The 20,671-nt window shown below is 38.4% G+C and overlaps 2 protein-coding genes across 3 annotated transcripts in view; both read left to right on the top strand.

Annotated features, from left to right (window-relative positions):
- Positions 1-4: 4 nt before the first annotated feature.
- Positions 5-8,537, top strand: fam3a (FAM3 metabolism regulating signaling molecule A). 2 transcript variants are annotated; one of them, XM_088007383.1, is made up of 10 exons: positions 5-327; positions 2,741-2,772; positions 2,849-2,956; positions 3,318-3,341; positions 3,425-3,551; positions 4,619-4,677; positions 4,771-4,821; positions 4,926-5,010; positions 5,395-5,521; positions 7,373-8,537. In XM_088007383.1, the coding sequence occupies exons 2-10, from the start codon at positions 2,760-2,762 to the stop codon at positions 7,469-7,471; spliced, it is 693 nt and encodes a 230-aa protein (XP_087863509.1). In that variant the 5' UTR covers positions 5-327; positions 2,741-2,759; the 3' UTR covers positions 7,472-8,537. The 2 variants fall into 2 exon arrangements, with proteins under 2 accessions (XP_087863509.1, XP_087863508.1); XM_088007382.1 differs by having other exon boundaries at positions 5-331.
- Positions 8,538-8,674: 137 nt separating this feature from the next.
- The window catches only part of wnk3 (WNK lysine deficient protein kinase 3), a 46,378-nt gene continuing 34,381 nt past the window's right edge, over positions 8,675-20,671 (top strand). The window contains exons 1-2 of the mRNA XM_014968638.2: positions 8,675-10,093; positions 17,435-18,569. Coding sequence (XP_014824124.2) covers positions 17,874-18,569 — 696 coding nt within the window. The 5' untranslated portion in view covers positions 8,675-10,093; positions 17,435-17,873. The remainder of the gene's footprint in view (positions 10,094-17,434; positions 18,570-20,671) is intronic.

Here is a 20,671-nt window from a genome sequence, read left to right as displayed (position 1 = left end):
ATAGAGAAAATGTAATGCCCACGTGAGCAGTTTTGCGCATGCTCAATGCGTACCGACTGGATTTGGGCACATCCGGAAGTGAACAGGATGAAAATAATCAGTTTTTCCTCGTTTTGCCGACAGCGCTCATCATAAAACGCAGACTGGGATTTTGGATTTCGGTTTCTTTAGTCTAGGATATGCCTGTTAAGCCGTCTCAATGAATAAACTGCGCAGAAAACACTGAAAGTCCGGTGCAAAGGGTAGTGACTGATTAATTTGTGCGGCTGCGTCCCGTCAAAGGAGACGAGCTTAAGTCAGCGCTCGCTCACCTTAGGACTAGATAAAGTAGGTAAGATTTCCTATTTTAATTTAAGCTATGAATACGAGAAACCAGGTATATGACTTACGCGTTCGTTTCTGTTTGTCTAGATTATATATACATCAACATATGTTTACTTATGGCAGACTATTATAATTTCAGCAGCTGTATACCTACACGCCAAAAGAAATCTTAACCATTTCACAGAAATACATACTCTAATGCCTTCAGAAAGTTACATGTAAAGAAATGAGAAGATAACTGAAAAGTCAGTTTATTTCATTCAGTTTAAAAAGGTTAAAATAATTTAGACTTATTACACACTAAAAATTTAATTTATGGTGTAAGCATTATTTTACACCATATTCATTGACACCATCTGTGAGGGTGGGGGTTATATATTTTGCTTAATTAATTTATTCATATGTAAAAAGAACAGATTTCTTTGAAGGTGAAGTCAGTGACTCTTAAAGAGCTCAAACTTTTCATCTAGGAATTTTGACTTCAAGGGACCTTTCTGTTATTTCAACAGCATCATTAATCTGACCTTGGATTAAAACTCAGCATGAGGGAACTTGAAAAATTCTTTACGGAGGTCTCTTGTTCTTAGAAAGTTTACAAACTACTTCATAGTTTGAGAAATCTAACTGCTTTCAAACATCCGGACTTGCTTGAGACCAGTAGGACATGATTTAAAACCATTTTTCAGTCCTCAAGGCCCACCGTCCTTCATGTTTTTGTTGTCTCTGCTTCGCCACACCTGATTCAAATACTATGCATGGCATAAAGTGCTGCCGAAAGCTGCCATCACCCATTTATTTAAGTCAGGTTTGTGACCTGAAACTGTCCAAATACCAGCAGGGACATAAATACTTAATTTTAATGGGAGCTTGGTGGATATAGAGTGTATTGGGAGGAAGGATCTCGATAACACCCCTTTGTGCATTAACGATGCAGCAGTCTGTCACTAAAGGAGCTTTCTAGTTTAATAACATCTATCACAACTAAGCAGTGGAAAGTAATTTAAGTACAGTCTACAAAAAATTTTTTGATAATCCATGTTAGTTAGCTACGAGTCACACAAAGGTGATCATACTGATCACCTTCTGAGGAATTTGCCCACAAACTATGCAAAATTAAAATCTCTACGTTATAAATTTAAGACTTCAAAAATCTACAGATGTTTTTACAATTAAAAAGTTGAACTAAATAAATCTTAATCTGATTATCAAGTGTGTTTTAGAGAAAATAGTTTTTGATTCTGTTTCAACAAGCCTGCCACTTATTAAAGCATTAACGCTGACATTTTGTCATTATTTGAATATGGTTGTTAAGCAAACAAGTAAATCAAACAAAGGAGTCATTCATAGACATTCAGACAAACACTGACTAGGGTGTGTGCATACATTTGTAAGAGTAAGACAATGCTGAATTTCTAAGGACCCACATTCTTTCCTCTTGACATACATTGCAGATTTATGTGAATTTGTAATACCACAAGCAATGCTAAAAAAAAAAAACCTGACCATTTTTCTCTTGATCATCTGATAAAATACTTTAAAACACTACAGTTACAGTCAAAATTCTTCATACCCTTGTAGAATCTATATAATCTCAACTTCAAAAACTGGAAGGACATCACACAAGAGAAATGATCAAAAATACCAGTGAGAACTTGTAAAAAGTTGCTCAGCAGTTTTAAGGAGGTTTTGATTCCTTTAATGCAAGTAAAGCTTTTTCCTGGAGTATGAAGAATAGAAATTATTTTTAAGATCTGTTTTTGTAAGTGTAGTGATTGGGGAAAATTAAAATTAGCTATGCGTTGTAGAAAATGCATTAAGAGTATACATAAACATTTGAAGACCTGTTGAAATGGATGACGAGGGCCATCAGCAGAGGAGCAAATCCAGCAAGGCAGACTTCGAAAAGAAGAAACCAAGTGTGACATTCCCTTATTTTCTTATGAACAATATTTTGGAAGGAGCCCTCAAATGTTTTGCAGCTGAAAGAAAAACGGATTTCAACAATTGTACAGATACGACAGAACAGTTGACAGAACAGTTAAGTTATAAAATTAAACACAGCTGAAATACACAACCTTTTAACTACGAGAACAGTTGAAACCATATACAGAACATGACAAAATACACATGAAACCCAGCATATAATTACTACTTGTAAAGAAAACACAAAGTTCACTACTACTGGCTGCCAACCAGTAACAGCATTGCCATGGTAACTACCATAGTAACTACCAACTGTCAACTGTAGCATCAACTGATATAGTAATAAAAGTCAGGAGAAAATAACTTTTTAGACTAAAAAATGAATTTGAAGAAACCAATTTTGATTTACGCTATGGTTAAAATTGAACCCTATTACATATATTAAATTCCCTCAACGTACCTGACTCTAACCTCTTGTTTGCCCTGTCTACAGGTCTATGAGACGGTGAATCATGAGACTCACAGGTGAGTCGTAAGTCTTCAGAGAGTTTTGTCTGAAGTGTCTTTTGCCTGAACTTGTATGTCGTGATTCTGTTAACAGCCCCCCTGCGAGGCGTGGTGGTCCTGCTCCTGGTGGGCTTCACCTGGCTGCTCGCAAGCGCATTATTTGGAGGAGACAGCAGTTTATCTGTGCGAAACATCTTCACTGGTAAAATGAGTAATCTTCACTTATTTTGTGGGTTTAAGCAGAAATATCAAAGAAAACTTTTAGATTTTTATAGATGTTTTTATGTTAGATCTCAAGATTTAAGTTTCTTGTGGTTTTGTGTTTCTGATTAAACAGAAAAGCCAAGCTGAAAGCATCATAATGGGTTTTATCTTCAATGACTGAAATTTCAGTCACTAAAGATAAACCTATTGGTAAAAAAGAAAAAGAAAAAGATTAATCGGCTTCTCTGATGAACATTAGATGTACATGAAGGATCAGGGTTACTGCATAGCAAAATCAAATCAGGTGTTTTATTTTTGATACTATTTAATTTAATCAGAAAACTTGTTTATATTTCCAGGCACAAAAGAGGAGCCAACCCAGTGTAAGTATAACAGACAAAGTATGCACCGATGCTCTGTTAGTTTGTGATTTAACTATTGTTGACTCATATATAATCTATCTCAGCTGAACCGCGTCCTCGGAGGTACAAATGTGGACTTTCAGCACCCTGTCCTCCAAAGCATTTGGCTTTCCGTCTGGTGTCTGGAGCTGCAAACGTCATTGGCCCCAAAATCTGCTTGGAGGACAAGATGTGAGATGACTTCTCTTCTCCTCGTATACATCTTTATCTCCCCTGCCTCCCCTTTTTTATTCATTCTCTTTCTCTCTGTTATGTTTTTCATTTCCTTCTTCTTTGCTTTCCTAACAAGGCCTCCAAGTATCTCAGGGGAGCTTGATGCAAGTATTGTCTTAGTCTGGTGGTGCTTTATTTTTTTGTCTTGTTAGGCCTTTCCTTTGCGCTGCTGACTTGTTGGTGTGTAATGTAGTGTAAATAGGTGCAGAAATGTGCCTTAGCAGTGCCCTACTAAAGTCCTGATACTTAGACATTTTCATATTTTCCCACATTAGAACATTAACTTTAGTGTATTTTGTTGTGATATCAAGTGATAGATCCACACACAGTGGAAGGAAAGTTTGATATAATTTCAAAAATGTGGTTATAAATAGAAAGATCACCCTTCTGTTGTTTGGACATTCCTGATCCAAACTGTTTCCTTGTAGCTGTGGCTGCATATTTGGAGTTGTTGTCCTGCTGCCTGTTTTAAAATCTCTAACAGACTTTCATCCAGGATTACCAAACATTTAGCTCCCTTCATACTTGAATGAACTCTGGATAACTTCCCCATCCTTCCTTATCTGAACTACCCCTAAGTAGGTTTTCATTTGTGTAGTACTTAATGTATTTAATGTATTTTTGGCGATGGATTGAACAGTATTGTGTGTTTTATAACCTAACTCTGATTTAAACTGCGTCGGACTGACCTGTCTGCTGTGTTCCTTGGTTTTCACGATGCTGTTTGTTCACTAACAAACCTCTGAGGCCTTCACAGAACTGCTGGATTCATATTCAGATTACATTACACACATGTAGACTTGATATGTAGATCAGCTGACTTCTGAAAGCAGTGAACTGAATTTTATTCAGAGGATTCAGTCTCGCATATATACTCACAATTTTCTATCACTTCTATTTCTAAGAAAAATGTGTCTGTTTTGCACATTATATTGTGACAAAATGTGTACAAGTTCAAGGAAGAGAAACAATTCTGCTACGCACTGTAAGTTTATATTAAAGACTTGTGTCTCTGTCTCTCTTAGGTTAGTGAGCAGTGTGAAGAACAATGTTGGTAGAGGACTTAATATAGCTTTGGTGAATGGTGAGAGACTCATCTTCAACTTATGATAAGCTGTTATATTTATTTTAACTATTGATTGCAGTAAAGTTTTAACACTTTGTTTCTTTTTTTTAGGGGTGACAGGCGAACTATTGGAGACTAAAACCTTTGACATGTGGGCAGGAGGTAATGAAATCCAGCAGGAAATGTTGCTTAATCTGTATTCCAGTTCTAGTGGCACACAAGACGCATGAAGTGAAACTCACAGTTTATCTAACGTTTCTTCTCAGATGTGTCCAACTTGTTGAAGTTTCTGCGGCCCCTTCACGAAGGAACGCTTGTGTTTGTTGCTTCCTTTGACGATGCTGCTACAAAGTAAGAAGTGATTGGCTTAGTATGAGAACTCTGCTTATTTATTTATTGTCCCCCCAAAAATGTAAGTTTTATGTAGAACATGTTGCTTCAACCTCTAATTGATAGAACTGGATGAGTAGCCAATTTTGCATTGTTGATTACAAAATGCAAAATTGTGACCAACAATGATGCATTTATATTGTAAATGATGCTGCTTCATTTGTAATAATCTTGTTCAGCTGATTCACATACTTGGTATTTCCAGTGCAAATAGAGGAAAAACACCAATGCACGAGCTGTAAAACATCAAAAGATTTAAATGGTGTGTCATTTAGTTTGTGTACTGATTTGCATGTCATACACAGTTCTCTAACAATTTTTTTTTTTTTTTTTTTGTCTTGGCAGACTGAATGATGAGTCTAGACGTTTGTTTGAGGAGCTCGGTAGTACAGCTGTGAAGGAGCTGGCCTTTAGAGACAGCTGGGTGTTTGTTGGAGCCAAGGGCATCGAGAACAAGAGCCCCTTCGAGCAGGTATGAGCCGACTCTCAGTCTGATGCACAGGATGTTGGTAAAGACCTGCTGCAGCATTCTCCTGTGCTCCATCTGTGTGCTACATTTGCCAATAGCTTTACTTTATGGGATAAATTATTTTAATGACTTTGGTTAAGTTGGCCTAATTTAGTTTTTTTTATTCACCTTCTATTGAGGCTTTTGTTTTTAGTTGTTTCTGGCTGGTTTCTTCTCCACTGCAGAGGTTATATTAAAAATGTATATAAAGTAACCAATAAGAAGTTTAATTATTCTCATTTTAGGTGGGAATAAAATACTTCACTCTCACTAAAATTGCTATTAGACCTTCATCATAAAAAAAAATAGGTGCACAAGTTTGAATTATTGTGAATTATTATTCTCTGTTATTTATATGTATAATCTTTGGGTAAATGTCATTTGGCTAGCTGCAAAAAAACCCATGTAGCTTTCATAACCATGAATAATCTTTCAACGTAGTTCTGATGCACCGTCTTCCTGGCACAGATGAGGCTTTTAAGCATACTCTATAAATTTTAAATAGAACTCAGGCCGGAGCCGTTCCAGAAGTTTTCAGTTCTGATGTGTGTTTGGGATCATTGTCCTGTTGGAGCATGCAGTCGTGTTTGTTTTGGTTCTGGTCTGCTCTGCACCCCCAGAACCAGGACCAAAGAAAAACTTGATTGATTGAACTTGATTGATGAAGTAGCCAAACTCTTTCTGGAGAATGCCTTGTGGTAGGAGGAGCCAAAGTTTGAGCTATTTGGACAAAGTTGCCATACAATATATTTGGAGGAATCGAAGTGATGCCTCAGACCTATACATCTTTCAAACTATTGAGCACGGTGATGGTGGTATGATAGTGAGGGTCTGTTTTGCAACCGTTGGTACTGCTGCGTCACACAAAGTGGAAAAACAATAAAGGAGGGGAACTTGTTCAACTTCACCTGAAACCAATTCCTAGATGGTTAAAGGAGACACAGGAGGCAGTGGAATCAAACGCACACCAAAACTGGTTTTGGAAGGGATAAAGCTGGCTAACTTTAAGCTTTTGGATTGACTCCTACCCTCAGTCTCTCTCTTTTTTTTATTATTTATGGGCTCTGCTTAAAAGCCTGCTCCTGCCCGGAAACCAACCGATTTAAATACGTTCAAGTATTTCTGATAAAAAGAACAAGACAGAATAATCCCATAACCATGTTTTCAAAAATGATATGATTTCTCTGCAGCTTTATCCAAATGTATTTATTTATCTAAACATAGATTTTTTTTCTGTGTGGATTAGGAAACCCCCCCCCCACAAATTAAACACAATTATTTTAAGTTTTGTTTTTAATCATCATTTAACCATCATTCTGTCATCATATCACCCTGAAGAAAAATCACTTGGCTATGCTGTTAAAAAGCCCAACATTAGTAAGATTTTCATTACTACAGATAAGCTTCTCAGCAGCACAATAAAAGCATTGTTGGAAGTTTAAATGATTAATGTAGAAGCAGTGAAATAGTGTGCAGTGAAACCATTAGCCAGCTTTGAAATGAAATCGTATAGATAATGAAGTACTGGTTTCATTAAAGACTGAAAAATATTAAAAACAGCAGAGAGCATCTGCAGCTGATGTGATGGTTATATGTTGTCAAAGCTATCTCCATTTTACAGTCATATTGCATAAGATCTCACTTAAAATATAAAATATTAACATGGATAAATTACTACAAAACCACTGAATCACATATAACTTGGGAAGCTCATTTGGGTTCAGCAGAGTAGAAACCATTAGGCTATAGCTGCTGCTGCTGTTGGGGCCTGAGATGCTGACATCAGCTCTGTTTGGCTGTTTTTGTTTCCAATAGCGTATGAAGAACAGTAAGAGCAGCAACAAGTACGAAGGCTGGCCCGAGTCCCTGGAGATGGACGGTTGTATTCCCCTGCGGCCGCCCCTTGAAAGTTAATTCTGCTTCAGATAGTCTCTCAGACGTCACTGCGACGCCTGAAGTCTCAGCAGGGAAACAAGGTGACTGCAGAAGGCCTAGAAGCTTCTGAACACCTGAAGCTCTTCACAGGATACACAAGTAATATTTTCTTTTGTCCTGCTTTGGAAAAAGGAATAAACTGAATGCACAGATTATTTTTGAGCTGGAACCAGTTTGTACAGGATTTCAGACTAAGCTTTCTAAGCTGCTTTTTAGCTGAGGAAATGTTCTAGAAACAATGAAAATTATATCAAGGTAAGCAAATCTTGATATAATTGTTTGCTGGCCAAAGTGTGTAACTTTAATGAGTGAATATAGCTTAATTGAAATTTCTAAAGCTCTAATTAAAAACATAAATAAATAAAAAAATAAATTGCTCGTAGAGTGTGTATTCTAAGTTTGAGCAACAGAACTCAGTTAAATATTTGCACATTGTGATTTAAAAAAAAAATCTCATTCCTAATCAACATATCAGAAACAACCTGGAAGTACTCTGTCATTAGCATGGGCTCTGGATAGATTTAATGCTTGCATACTTAAATATAGTATCGTAAATGTAATTCAGACTCTACTAAAGCTGTTCTGCCAAGCATTAACTGCCATAATGTCCATAGAACTTGATGCACCAGATGTTGCCTACATGTTTACAGATTCCTTTGGCCTTAAAAGATACACAAACAGAATAAAACTATTTATTTTAAATTTTTCTACGCAAAAAACAAGTTGCAATTTAAGTTTGCCTTGAATGGTTCTGCAGTCTCAGGTCCAGAAACATTTTTCCACTGAGTTCTTTCCAATCTTTTGCATGTGGTCGAGTGTGTTTTTTTTTTTGTTTTTTTTTTTGTCGTAAATGAATGTATTCACTTGGCCTCTTTCAAGCCCGTTAAGAAAAAAAGAAAATGTAAATAATATACTATTTAACTTTTTGACTTCAAGTGCATTTTAAAACACTCAATTGTTAATTTTGTGTAAATATAATTTTCTAAAAACAGTACAGTCTGTTACATTGTGACATCATTAATGAAGAATAAAGAAAACAAATCCATATTTGTCTTCTTTTTTTATGTCCTACAATCGGGATCAGCGCCTCTAGGGGGCGACAAAAGTTCATATCTGATAGAGGTTATTCAGTTCATTCTGCTCCAGGCATTTGCTTTTCCTAAGCTTATGTTCTTATGGTTATGAAGTGAATCTGCAATATTTTTGAATTGAAAGTAACTACACTAAATATCCTAGAATCATGACATAACGAACACAATAAGTTACATTGTGCTTCAATGTGATATGGCATATTATGTTAGTAAAATTGTGATGTAATAGTTTTATTCAGCTATTTCAGAACACTTGGCTGGAGCACAAAGTTCGAAGAGAAGCTACGCTGTATGTTGAAGTTATTTTTGACGCCCATGTACTTGTGTATATTTTTATATAATTTTTCAACTAGTCATCCTATTTTTAAATAATTGCTATGAATTTTAGTTGATATTGTACCTCCAAATGGTGTAAAAAGTTTTTGATTTAATTAAAACATAAATATTCTACTGCACAAACACACATATGGTTGCAATGGACACAATCTGCCCAGACTTCTACATTCACACAGAAGATGCACAGTTCTGTTTTCAAACATCAGCCGCCAGAGAGTCTCTTCCTCCATCCTTTCACATTGATGAACGCCTAAGATAATACTCAGCTATCTATATGAAGACAAAAATGGACATATTTGCACCACTCCAACTTTCTAATTAGTCTTCCTTTGTAAAACAAAAGTGTGTGTGAATCCAAATTAAAATCTCTTATGTGCAAAAGCGTCTGATTCAGTGTAAACCCCTTGGTAAATTACTGAATTTTTTCCTCCAATATAAGTGGAGTATTTTATCAGGATGTGAAACTGTACAAGTGTTCTTTCTCTTTTCAAAATTTGTGACCAAGAAATTGCAAAAACCTCGAACAGAGATCATAAACAGGTGCCGCATCGCCCTCTCGTGGTGACGGCAGCTAACTGTCACTTCTAGAGTCCTTATGTTGATGATGATGATGATGATGATGATGATGAGCCCAGTGGCAGCGCGCGCTCTGTCAGTACGCACGCGAACCTGCTGCTGACCATTAGGAGTCCTCTTGTAAGCGATGTACACAAGTTACTGAAATTTTGCGGATTACCGTCACTGACCGACTGCAGACTGCTCGCAGCAAGCCGACCAGCCGAGCAGCCAGTGAAGGAGAACATGAGTGAACCGACGTTAAGCATAGTCTGAGCTGGAACTCGTCCGCCGGCTGCTCGCCCGCTGCCTCGCTGTCACACACGGACACCGAAGCTCGACGGCTCCGGTGGTGGTGGAGGATTTTTCCAGCCGTTATCACCGCGACCGGCCGGTGAAATGTTAGGCTTGGAGCAAACGGAGCCCCGGTTTTTTTCTTAAAGTGTGTTTTTCCAATAGGTGTCGATAATTTTTATGTGAGAGTGTGATGTAAATTTAGCTTGGGTAATCCGGACATTTGTAAATAGGCAATAAAAATCCCGTTTACAGTCAGCATATTTAAGCTACCCTTTTTTAATTAAATCAACGCAGGACGGATGAGGTATGACGTTACGTTCAGGTGAGTAATATTTATTTTTATTTTTTTTTATTACACTACAAATATTTGTCATAGAGTGTTATGTCATATAGTCCTGTGTGATTTGGGAACGGGGATTAAACTCGTCATGTATTGTGTTTTCCTACTAATTATAGAAAATGTTTAGTGTATAAACACTAGTGTAGAGCAAACCGTGCTGTAGGAGACGGGCCCTCTTAATAAACCCGGAGCTGGCCCATCAGTTGTAGGATTTGAAGCGTGGTCGCACCTCGGGGACCATTGTTGATGTTGATTAGTGGTGCTGCCCGTCGCCCCCTGTCATCTGCTTTTTCCCTGTATGGGGATTGTACTCTTTGCCTCTCTTGTATGGCGTTTCTCAAGTCAGCTGAGCTCCCTGCTCGCCAATAGCAGTGTTTCATGTTACCTTCACGTCCAGGCATCGCTGCGCTGTGTATACTGGACCCTATAAATAAACACGCAATCTGCGTTTCTCAGCTTGTTGGTGCAGAATGAGAGTTGTAGAAATTATCTTTATGTGGGTTTAGCGTAAACAGAAAATGTATTTCTTGCTATGTTGAAACAATGTGTAGTATTAGCATGAGTTATGAATAAAGCAAAACCTTTACCCTCTTTAATTCCTCTAAATCGCCTGAACCTCTGGCACCCTCATTATTCATAAAAACCCAGGGATTATTCAGAAGTGAAAGAAGTTCAGTTGTAGATAACGTACTCCTAGACTATTAAGCCACTCAGTAATGTTTAATCCTGGTTCATCAGTGAGTGATTAGAAAGCTTTTCTTTCACCTAGATTTGTATGGTTTTGCCCACAGAGGGGATGCAAAGCGAACAGAAACCATGGGGGTTAGATAACACACATCTTTCTCCCTCTCTCTGTTCGCTCTATCCCTGTGAACAGTGCTGTGTGTGTGCTGCTACCTACACTCGAGTCTCACATGCTTGACCTGGATTGGACAAAAGTCCTTGTTGTGTTTTGAGCCTTGAGTTTCCCTAATAGGATGAGAACAATCAATGGTGTGTGTGATTCCAGCAGCTGGCATTTGATATTTCTTGCAAACAGGGAAGCGGCAACATGTGCTGAACAAGTTGTTCATGCGCTTAAGAGAAACCATTGCACGTTGGTCCTTTTGTACGTTTACTTTGGCCCATTTTTTTTCTAAAGACATATGCATTTTAAGGTATTTTTAGGAGTACAGTTGAAACCAGAAGTTTACATACACCAAACAGAAAGACAAATGTTTTTGTCTCTTTGTCTGATGTTAAATCAGACCAAACTTGTCCCATTTTAAGTCAGAGTGACCAAAATTATTTTTATTTGCTAAATGTCACAGTAAGGAGAAAGATAATATTTCAAATATGTATTTATTAATATCTTCAAAGTCAAAAGTTTACATACATTATCTCAGTATCATTGCCTTTTAACCGTATAACGTGATTCTGGGTTTTCTTCCACAAGCTTTTTACAATAGTTTACTGGAGTTCTGGCCCATTCCTCCTGACAGAACTGGTGGAACTGAGTCAGGTTTGTAGGCCCCACAACTGTATTCCTCCACCCCCATACTTTGTAGTTAAAATAGTGTTCCCAGGCATACAACAAGTGTCCCCCTTTTTCCTCCAGATGCAGTGATGGTCATTATGATCGAACAGTTCCATCAAACCACAGCAAATGTCTTCAAAAATGAAGATCTTTGTTCCTCTGTACATTAGCAAACTTCACTCTGCCTTTTTGTATTTCTCGTGGTGCGATGGCTGCCTAGGAAGCCATGACATCAGTATCTGCGGTTTCCATTATTATCACAAAGAGATAATAATCATTCTATATGTAAACTTTTGATTCTGAAGCAGAGCAGTCCTGAAAGAAAAACCTTTATAGGCTGTAGGAGATTAGAGCGGCGTGGAAGTCCACTTTCCAGCAGAACAATGACCCTCTCAACACAAATCCACAGCAAGAACAGATTGGTTTAAATCAATATCAATGTGTTATTTATGCACTACTTCGTGTTGGTGAAATACATTGGAGGTTGTGATTGTAAACCATTGCAAATCAACCCAGCCACTATTTGGGAGTTATCCTCTCTCCCACTACTGAGCTCTGTAAAGACTTGCCTCCAGAAATCTGACAGTGTGAGTCATGCCTGTTAAACGTGGCCTCTCACAGGGACCGTGGTCTTTGTATTTGTCCGTCTGTGTGATCAACAACTGAGCTGCAGGGACCTAATATCATCAGTGAAGTTGCCGCTTGACTCAGAGCCCATTTGAATTTTGGCCAGGAGCTTTCAGACCTTGTGCTTCCTCTGTCTTCCCACATTACTCAGCCTCCATCTCCGCTCTAAATCTCTGTGAGACTATTGCTGAGTTGGAAGGAGTCTGAAATCTGAAATAAGTTTGAGCATTAAATTAAGCATGCATGGAAAAGTTTGAATGACAAGCAGGTATGAATCTGCCTCTGAATTGAACAAATGGTTGTTCCACTTGGAGGCTCCGTTGTTTTTCGGTTTCCAGACAAACAAATGTGTTAAATGTAGGCGACTCCCAGGTGCACATCTTAAGCAAGTTTGCACTTCCTGCTGAAGGGCAATAGAATTATATGCAAAACATCACAGCTGACACCCGATCATATATCAGGAAAATATAATTTTTTGTGGTTTTATTATGCTCCACTAAGGTTGCAATGCTCACTCCACTTTCTGCTTTACATGTGATTTGTTTCCTCAGGTAGGTGTTTGATCTCTGAAATGCCTAAGCTGATCCTTAGTTTTCAAAATTGAACTTCAGTGTCTTAAGATAAAGAAATGTATAATAGTTTCACAAAGAAAGCTCTTTAAGAACCTCCTACCAATCAAAAGATATTTATTTTTCTGGAAAATTAAGATAACAGATGTTAGGATCTCAACTTTTCAGCTGTTGTTTTTTAAGGTTTCTATATGAGACTGTTGCAAAAGTGAAGTGTCCCATCCAGCCATCCAGCCAGCCAGCCAGCCAGCCAGCCAGGCAGCCAGGCAGGCAAAACTGAGCAGATAACACTAAAGTGAAATATTTTTATTTCAGTTATTAACTTTTTACTTCTATTTTTTTTATATGGACATTTTATAACATTAAATAGTTGGACAGCACCAGCTCCCCGTCAGCCTGTGTCAGAGGACGTACAAGCGGAAACTATTCCTATGCTAATGTAATCACCTTGTGTTTTTTCAACTTTTCCATCCTCCAGAGGCATTCTTCCTCTCCTCTCTTCTGTTCTCCTCTTAGCTGCTATTGTTTGAGCAGAGATTTAGCTACTCGCTGCAGTCATTCACGCAAACATTGGCACATATTTTATCAGACAACCTGCCCTCAGCCCCCTTTTTGTCTATGCCATCCCCTCCCCTTTATCTCGCCCTCATTCTTTTTCACTCACATTTTTCTCACCCCATCAGCCACTGCCCCTCCCTCCCTCGCGCCATCTCTCTTTCCCTCTCTTTCGCTGTGTTTAAAACTCTACTGTCCGCCTGCTCCCACCAACTGCAGTCCCTTCCTGTCCCCCCCATGCCACATTTTATTCACTCTTTTCATCTGCATTTCCCCTCTCAGTCACAAAAACATGGCCAGCACACACACAGTCCTCCGGCTCTGTTTCTATCGACATTCCTAGTTTTTCAGCCGCTGTCCGGTAAGCTGAAGTTGCTGCAAGACCGCAGTATTTTTATTCAGTGTAAGTTAGAAAATTCAGATTATGTTCTAGTGTGAGAGATTTAAACAATCCATGCTAACTTTATTTTTGTTTTCAAGGAGACACATTTGTGTTAAGTTGTAGATTGCTAATTGTTTTTGAAGGGTTTTTTAAATTTTCTCTAGACTTATTTGGTTTAGTTTTTCAGACATTTTCAGTCCTGTTCATGTGAACAAAAAGCCTTGCTTAGTATCTGCAATGTAAATTTGTATTCATTCATTTTTTATTAGTGCCTTTTCTTTTGTCAGATGAAGAGTTGATACCAGAGATCTGTAGGAAAGATAAATGACATTCTCCTTTGTTTTTACGGTTATGTAGAGGATCATATCTTTGGCAGTCAGTAGGCAAACATGTCACAATAATTTTAGCTGCACATTTCAGGGATTATTAGACAGCTGCAGGTGTACTCGGAAACTCCCGGAAGCCTCAAAGGCCGCCTCGGTACAAGAGTTCATCTCTCGCGAATTGGAGCACCGACAAGAGATGTGAAGAGAGAATTATTCTGGCATGTCAGCCAGATGTACGCTTCATGCTAGAGTCATTTTGCTGCCTGGGCGAGATGTCACAATTTCAGCTGCAGTGTTGGTTTTATTATCTTCATCTGTAGTATACCACATTTGCCCACATGAGCAGTTGCTTGGTCATTTGGCTGGTGTCAGGAAATTCCTCTCAGCATTCTTTCGTTGAAAGGGGAACGAGCGGGTTGGGTGAGAGTGACAGTTTGCATGCGTATGTGTGTGTTTTTCCTCTGCAAATAAAAGAGGGTGCGTGTAAAACAACAAAGTTTGTCCTGACAAGCTGGTGTGGGTTCAATATTTGTGTGTGTGTGTGTTTGGGAGGGAGACTGTGAGGGTGTGAGAGACAATGATGCGGTTGAACGTGTTTGATGTACTGTGATAACTCTGTCCGGTATGTGGCTTTCATGGGAACTCCTTACCCTGGGGATAGGGCAAAAAAGCTCCTGTTTTAAATGGCAGCTTCCTTTTTTCTTTATTGTACCTTGTTCCACCTTTGTGTCCTTTACTTGTATTATGCTTTACCTCAAGAGAAGAACTGTACCTTGCAGTATGTCCCTTATGAGTGCCATAACTGTTTTATTTCCCTTTGCTTTTAGCCATTGTTAGGTTTTCTGTTTTGTTTCTATATTATTGCATAAGTAGATGTGTTGCATTGTTCTTCCGCGTTGAGTCAGAAACTATGCTTTGTTTTTTACAGCTTGCGTTTCTGTCCTTGGAATGTCGCTTAGCTGGAATTGTTTCTGTTCTTTTCAGAGTTTCTTAGCAGTTGGTCTTTTAATTTGACTGACAGCTACGCACATTGCTTGCCAGACATGTTTACTTTAAAGTTGGACACACAATAGGCTTGATGCGATTCTTAATGGCCGTGTTGTGAAAGAGAAAAGAGACCAGCATGGTTTCTTTTCTCTAAGGTCTAAGGTCTGGACTCACTGTGGTGAGGTAGGTGGTCCCTATTGATGTCTTCATAACTACAAGTCCTGTATCCCAAGAAACTATTCATGTGATGTAGATGCTCTAAAAAGTCTAGCAAGTTTGGACTGGCAAGATGTACTATCAAGCTTCATGTGGTCATCTGTAAAGTAAAAGGTGTTGTGTTTTGAACTAATGCAAAGCAAGATTATTTCCTTATCTTGACTCCACCTTTTTTCTCTCTCCATTTATTGCACCTTCTACTCCCAGTCTAACCACATTTCTCTGTGCTGAAACTGTTGCCTCTTTATTCTAGTTTGTTTGCTTCCTTTATGTTCAGAATATTGATCCTGAGCTTTCCTGTAGAAACTGTCAGAGAAACTATTGGTTTTGATACTCTAACAAAGCAGCAGCTAAAAATGTGGTTGCCACACCATTTCTTGTCTTGCCATCTATGTCGCTTTATTGAAACCTATGTTTTGTGCAGAACTAAATGTGAGAAAATTAGGTAGATTTTGTTGGAACATCAAATCCTGTCAGGCCTGTGTTTTACTGCATTTGGACATTTTACCTTTTATATTCAAGGGTTCAATACTCTGAGTGCTCCCCAGAGGTTGTATAATTAGTTGTTGAATTCACCAGAAAGGTGGTCATGCTGTCAGTTTCACTTTCAGTTCCAAGTACCTAACATATCGAAGTGAGTGAATCTTCAGCAACATCTGCATAGGGAGCCATAATATAAATATGTTATTGTTGGGTTATCTCTGCAATAATGATTATCAGTTGCATAAATTCTGCAGCACGGTACACTAAGTGGCACACACACAGTTGCAGGGCTCATATCCTTGGGTAAAAGTGTTGCTTCACACTATCATTGTGTTCACATTGTGAAACAACAATGTAAGACATCATTTTTCTTTTATGCAAAACTGAAAAGCAACAATTATTCCTGCTACTCCCACAATAATGTAACATTAATTATTACCATAAAAATAGTGGTAACCTCTGAAATCTTTATTTTATGACATAGACTTACAAAAACAATCCAGAATAAGCACCTATTAAATTTAGTAGCAGTTTAGTGCACAGTATATAACCCAGCTTTCTGTTCTATTTATTGAGGAACATAAATTTAACATGCTGGTACTGGCTGGGTATTTAGTCCAGCTGTCTACTCTGCAGTCAGCTCCTTATTAGACATGCTCTTATATTGCCAAACCTATATATTTAAAATGCAGACGTAAAAGATGTTCCTCCTGTAGTTTTTATGCCATGGCTGTATTTTGCAACCAGAAAAATAAAGTTAAAACATCAATCATATTTAAAAAAAAATATAGTATTATTTCAACAAGCTTGATTGGCAATGGCAGCAACAGGTGTGGGAGGGTAGCCGCAATATTAATCGATGCTTCATACAGCTGAAGAAAACTCAGGAGTTTTAACATATAGAATCAGTGTAACAAGACATTTTACAGACTTTGAACCTAACATTTTAAAGGCCTGTATGTATCTTGGCACCAGTGATCAGTACATCTCTAGTCTACAGGCAGAACTGCAATAAGCTTATCCAAACTGACCAAAAATGCTCTCTCTCTTGGCTGATGCCAGATAATTATGTTTATGAGTATTTTGTTTGTTTATTAGATCTCCACTACAAATGTCTAGTCACTCCGACACAGTTCAACAGTCACTCTTTGTATGAATTATTCACACTCAACTGGCCCCTAGATCGTCATCCATTTTTAATGGTTGCAGTTGCAATCCACTGACTGCAGCTCTCTGTTGACTAATGGAGCTGTTTGACACAATTTATGTCACAAAAGGCTGATAAACGTGCTGGATGGTTGATTAGGGTAGCTCATTAAAAATCCCTTCTGAAATTCATCTCTTCAACTTTACAAAGACTTTTTGTTTAATTACATACAATCATTGTACACAATCACCTCTGTTCATTTTTTCTTTTGGAAAGACTTGTAGGAAAAGAACATTATTAAATGCACATGCTTTCATGTATATGTGATGGTTAGAAAGTATCCCTGCAAAGAATGAGGATTTTTAAAAAAAAAATCATAATTCAAATTTGTACTAGAAAGGCTTGCTTGAAACCTGGCTTACCTTAACTTCAGAGACGCAGATATATTCATAATTTAGGAATTCCATCTGGTGTGTATCTAAATATTAACAAATTGTTTCGTATTTGTCTTGCAGATTCACTTGAAGATCTTCAGAGAAAAAAATCTTCAGCTTTCAGAGGAGGTGTGAAAACCCCTGGATTAGTGTGCTGCTTGACAAACATGTCAATTCCTTTGGGTTCTGCTACACAAGTGGATTTTGACAAACATGTAGAAAAATTAGGATAAGGACACTGGAGACAAAAGCTATTCTTTAGTGCCTGCGCTGTCATCCTTATGAATTACTGAGTAGAATCTTAGAAAAAGACACAAATGACGAAAAAAGTAGACAAGAGGGGGAGAAAGTCTGCAATTTAAACCATCTGCAATCTGAATCACAGATAAAAAGCCTTTCAGAAAAAAGTGGTGACTGGCTGACCACAGAAAGAGAGAGAGACGGGGACTGACGGAGGAGCAAGGGTTTGGAGGAGGAGGCGAAGGAGGAGGTCTCGAAGGTTTGGAAAAGACCTTTCTCCATGGCTACAGACCCAGGAGAGCCCACAGGCACTGAGGACTCATCTGAGAAAGCTGATGGAAAGAAGGAGGAGGAGGACAAGCAGCGGGAGGTCAGGAGAGACCAACAGAGGGAGAGGACACCTAACACCTTTTTGGGCCTCCCCTCCTCCCAGGCTCAAATGGACACAGAGAAAGGAGGAGACGACAGAGGAGGAAATGGAGAAGCTGCCTTTCAGAAGCTTGGAGAGACTCCGGTCCTAGTCCCTATGCCTTCAGTTCCTGTCGATACTGGTCAAAAACGGCAGAGACGGGAAAAGCGCTTCTTCAGAAAGAGTGTGGAGATCTGTGATGCGGATGATGAGGTAGGCATGCCTCCTGACGCTCCCCACAGTGCCCCCCACCTGGAGCTGCACTCCACAGATTCAGTCTTTGACAGTGCACAGCAGCAAGGGGCTGCTTCTTCCTGTGTAGCCTTGGGGCACGACCCCTCTCAGGGCTATGAGCCTGGAAAAGATGCTCCTCCATCTGCACCCACCCCGAGTGTGAGAGAGAGGGACCGTGAACAGGAGGAGGAAGCAGAGATGAAGGCAGTAGCCACTTCCCCTGGCGGAAGGTTTCTTAAGTTTGACATTGAACTGGGCAGAGGAGCCTTCAAGACTGTGTACAAAGGCCTTGACACAGAGACCTGGGTGGAAGTGGCTTGGTGTGAACTACAGGTAAGACAAAGTATTTTCTTGTTAATACAGACTGTCCATCAGGAGGTACAGCCACGCAAGGTGAATGCTAATGACAAGAAGAATGAAAATGGAAAAAGCTGTTGGTATGTTGTTGGAATGTGTAAATTTTAGAAAAATTATTCCTGAATTGGCCCAAACTTTGTGAAGTGAAATTTCACGTGGAAATCATTACAAATCTTCAGAGTGAGCTTTAATTTTCCTAATAGAAGTCAGTCAGTTAAGTCAATTATCATTAAGGTCTCTAATCAAAAGCACTCTACAGTTGATATAAAAAGTAAAGTACTTTCTTTCTCTGGTGTGTTGTTGAAAAATGTTTTCGTTCTACCTGTTAGATGAAGGGCTGAGTGTTTGCGCAGTTGGTAGTGCAGGAAGAAGGTCCTGTGTTCAAATCCTGGTGTGAGGTCTTTCTACAGAAAACTAGCATGTTCTCCTTGTGCATGCATGGGGTCTATCCAGGTACTTTGGAATCCAACATGACCGTTGGGTTAATTGATCTCTCTCATTTGCCTTTAGGTGTATGTATGCATTTTTTTTTTTATCTTATGTGTCTCTGAGTAACGTGATGGATTAGCAACCTGTGTTGTACCCTGCTGCCTCTCGCATAATGACCACTGGATGGATGGATGTTAAAAGGAAGCTCCGACAAAGATGGCTTTTCTGATTGCAGTTACAAGTGTTCAGTTTAGGGATGCACAATATGTCTGCACTAACATTGGTATCAGCAGGTAACAGCAATATTAGTATTGGCTATTGATATCGGTCCAAACTTTCATATTGGCACATCCCTAGTTCAGTTTCTTGAAAAGGTTCTTTCCTATGACATGATATGAATAACTTTGTTCTTTACAAAAGTGTGGTGTGCATTTACATGTGCTATATTGAGAAACACTCTGTAATATGTTTAAAGCCTGGGATATTGTTTTATAATCTGAGCCTGCTTTAAGCCTCTTTACAACTTCATTCCTGAGCTATCTGCTGTGTTCTCCTTGTTCCTTGTGATGCTGTTTGCCCCCTGTGTCACTAATAAACCTCTTTTATAGAATAGCTGTATTTATACTGCAATTAAAGCACTCAAAAATAATTTTCCTTCTAATGAGGTTATTTATAAAGGCAAGAATTTATTTAGAAAGTATCACAGTGAAGGGGGCACCCCATACATGTCAGAGTTTTAACAATTAGAATTTTGGGGGAAAATAAGTTTCATTTTTTGTTCTTGCATCAAACTATGCAGTCATTTTAGTTGGTCCATTACATAAAATCTCAGTTTAGTACAATAATGTTTATGGTTTTCAAATTGTGAAAACGTTTTAAGAGGTAGCATGTTTTAACCTACTGAGGGTATTGTAGTTTGTGAATGAAATTGTTTGCTATGCACAAACTTCATAGTGGGAGAAAATAATGAAGTGCAGTTTATATTACAATATTTTGTTATTCCCATAATTAATGCCATGTATGGTAAAAGACATGAATAAAACATGTGGTGGGAGATGGACTTTTCATCTTAGCCTCACAAAAGAACGCAGTGTTCTGGTAAGCCATTTGCCTTGACTGTTTGCTTTGTGAGCAAAATCAGTCATGTGTTTGGTTGAGAGCTAATTCCAAAACAAGAGCCTTGGCTAATCCTTAAGATCAGAGTCTGTCTATTGGACTAACAAGCAGCAGGCATGTCCCTGTATCACCTTTTCTGGTATTACTCTAACACCTACTGAATCAGCTTCATGTCAGTAGCAAGCCTCTGCTCTTTCAACATGTCTCCTGTCTGTCATATAGAACTGCTCAGCTTATAAAGATGTTATATTACTGCTATACTCAATAGGTTAGAATGTCATTCAAAATCACTTTTATTCCAATTAGTAAGTTAACTAAGTTAAACAAATTATGTAGATCAATTACACACACTGATTTTTTTTAAAAAGTTTTATTTCTGTTCATGTTGAAGATTCTACTCCTACAGTTAATGAAAACACAACATTTAAGATTTAAATATTACGTCAGACCAGTAGCAAACAAGCCTCAGTATTAAACAAGCCTCAATTTATTGGATATAACTGTATGCTTTCAACTAAACAGTAAATAACATC

Source organism: Poecilia mexicana, unplaced genomic scaffold (assembly GCF_051168715.1).
Source record: "Poecilia mexicana isolate PSO_F unplaced genomic scaffold, ASM5116871v1 scaffold_7, whole genome shotgun sequence".
Classification (NCBI taxonomy): domain Eukaryota; kingdom Metazoa; phylum Chordata; class Actinopteri; order Cyprinodontiformes; family Poeciliidae; genus Poecilia; species Poecilia mexicana.
This window is presented reverse-complemented; position numbering and strand designations above follow the sequence as displayed.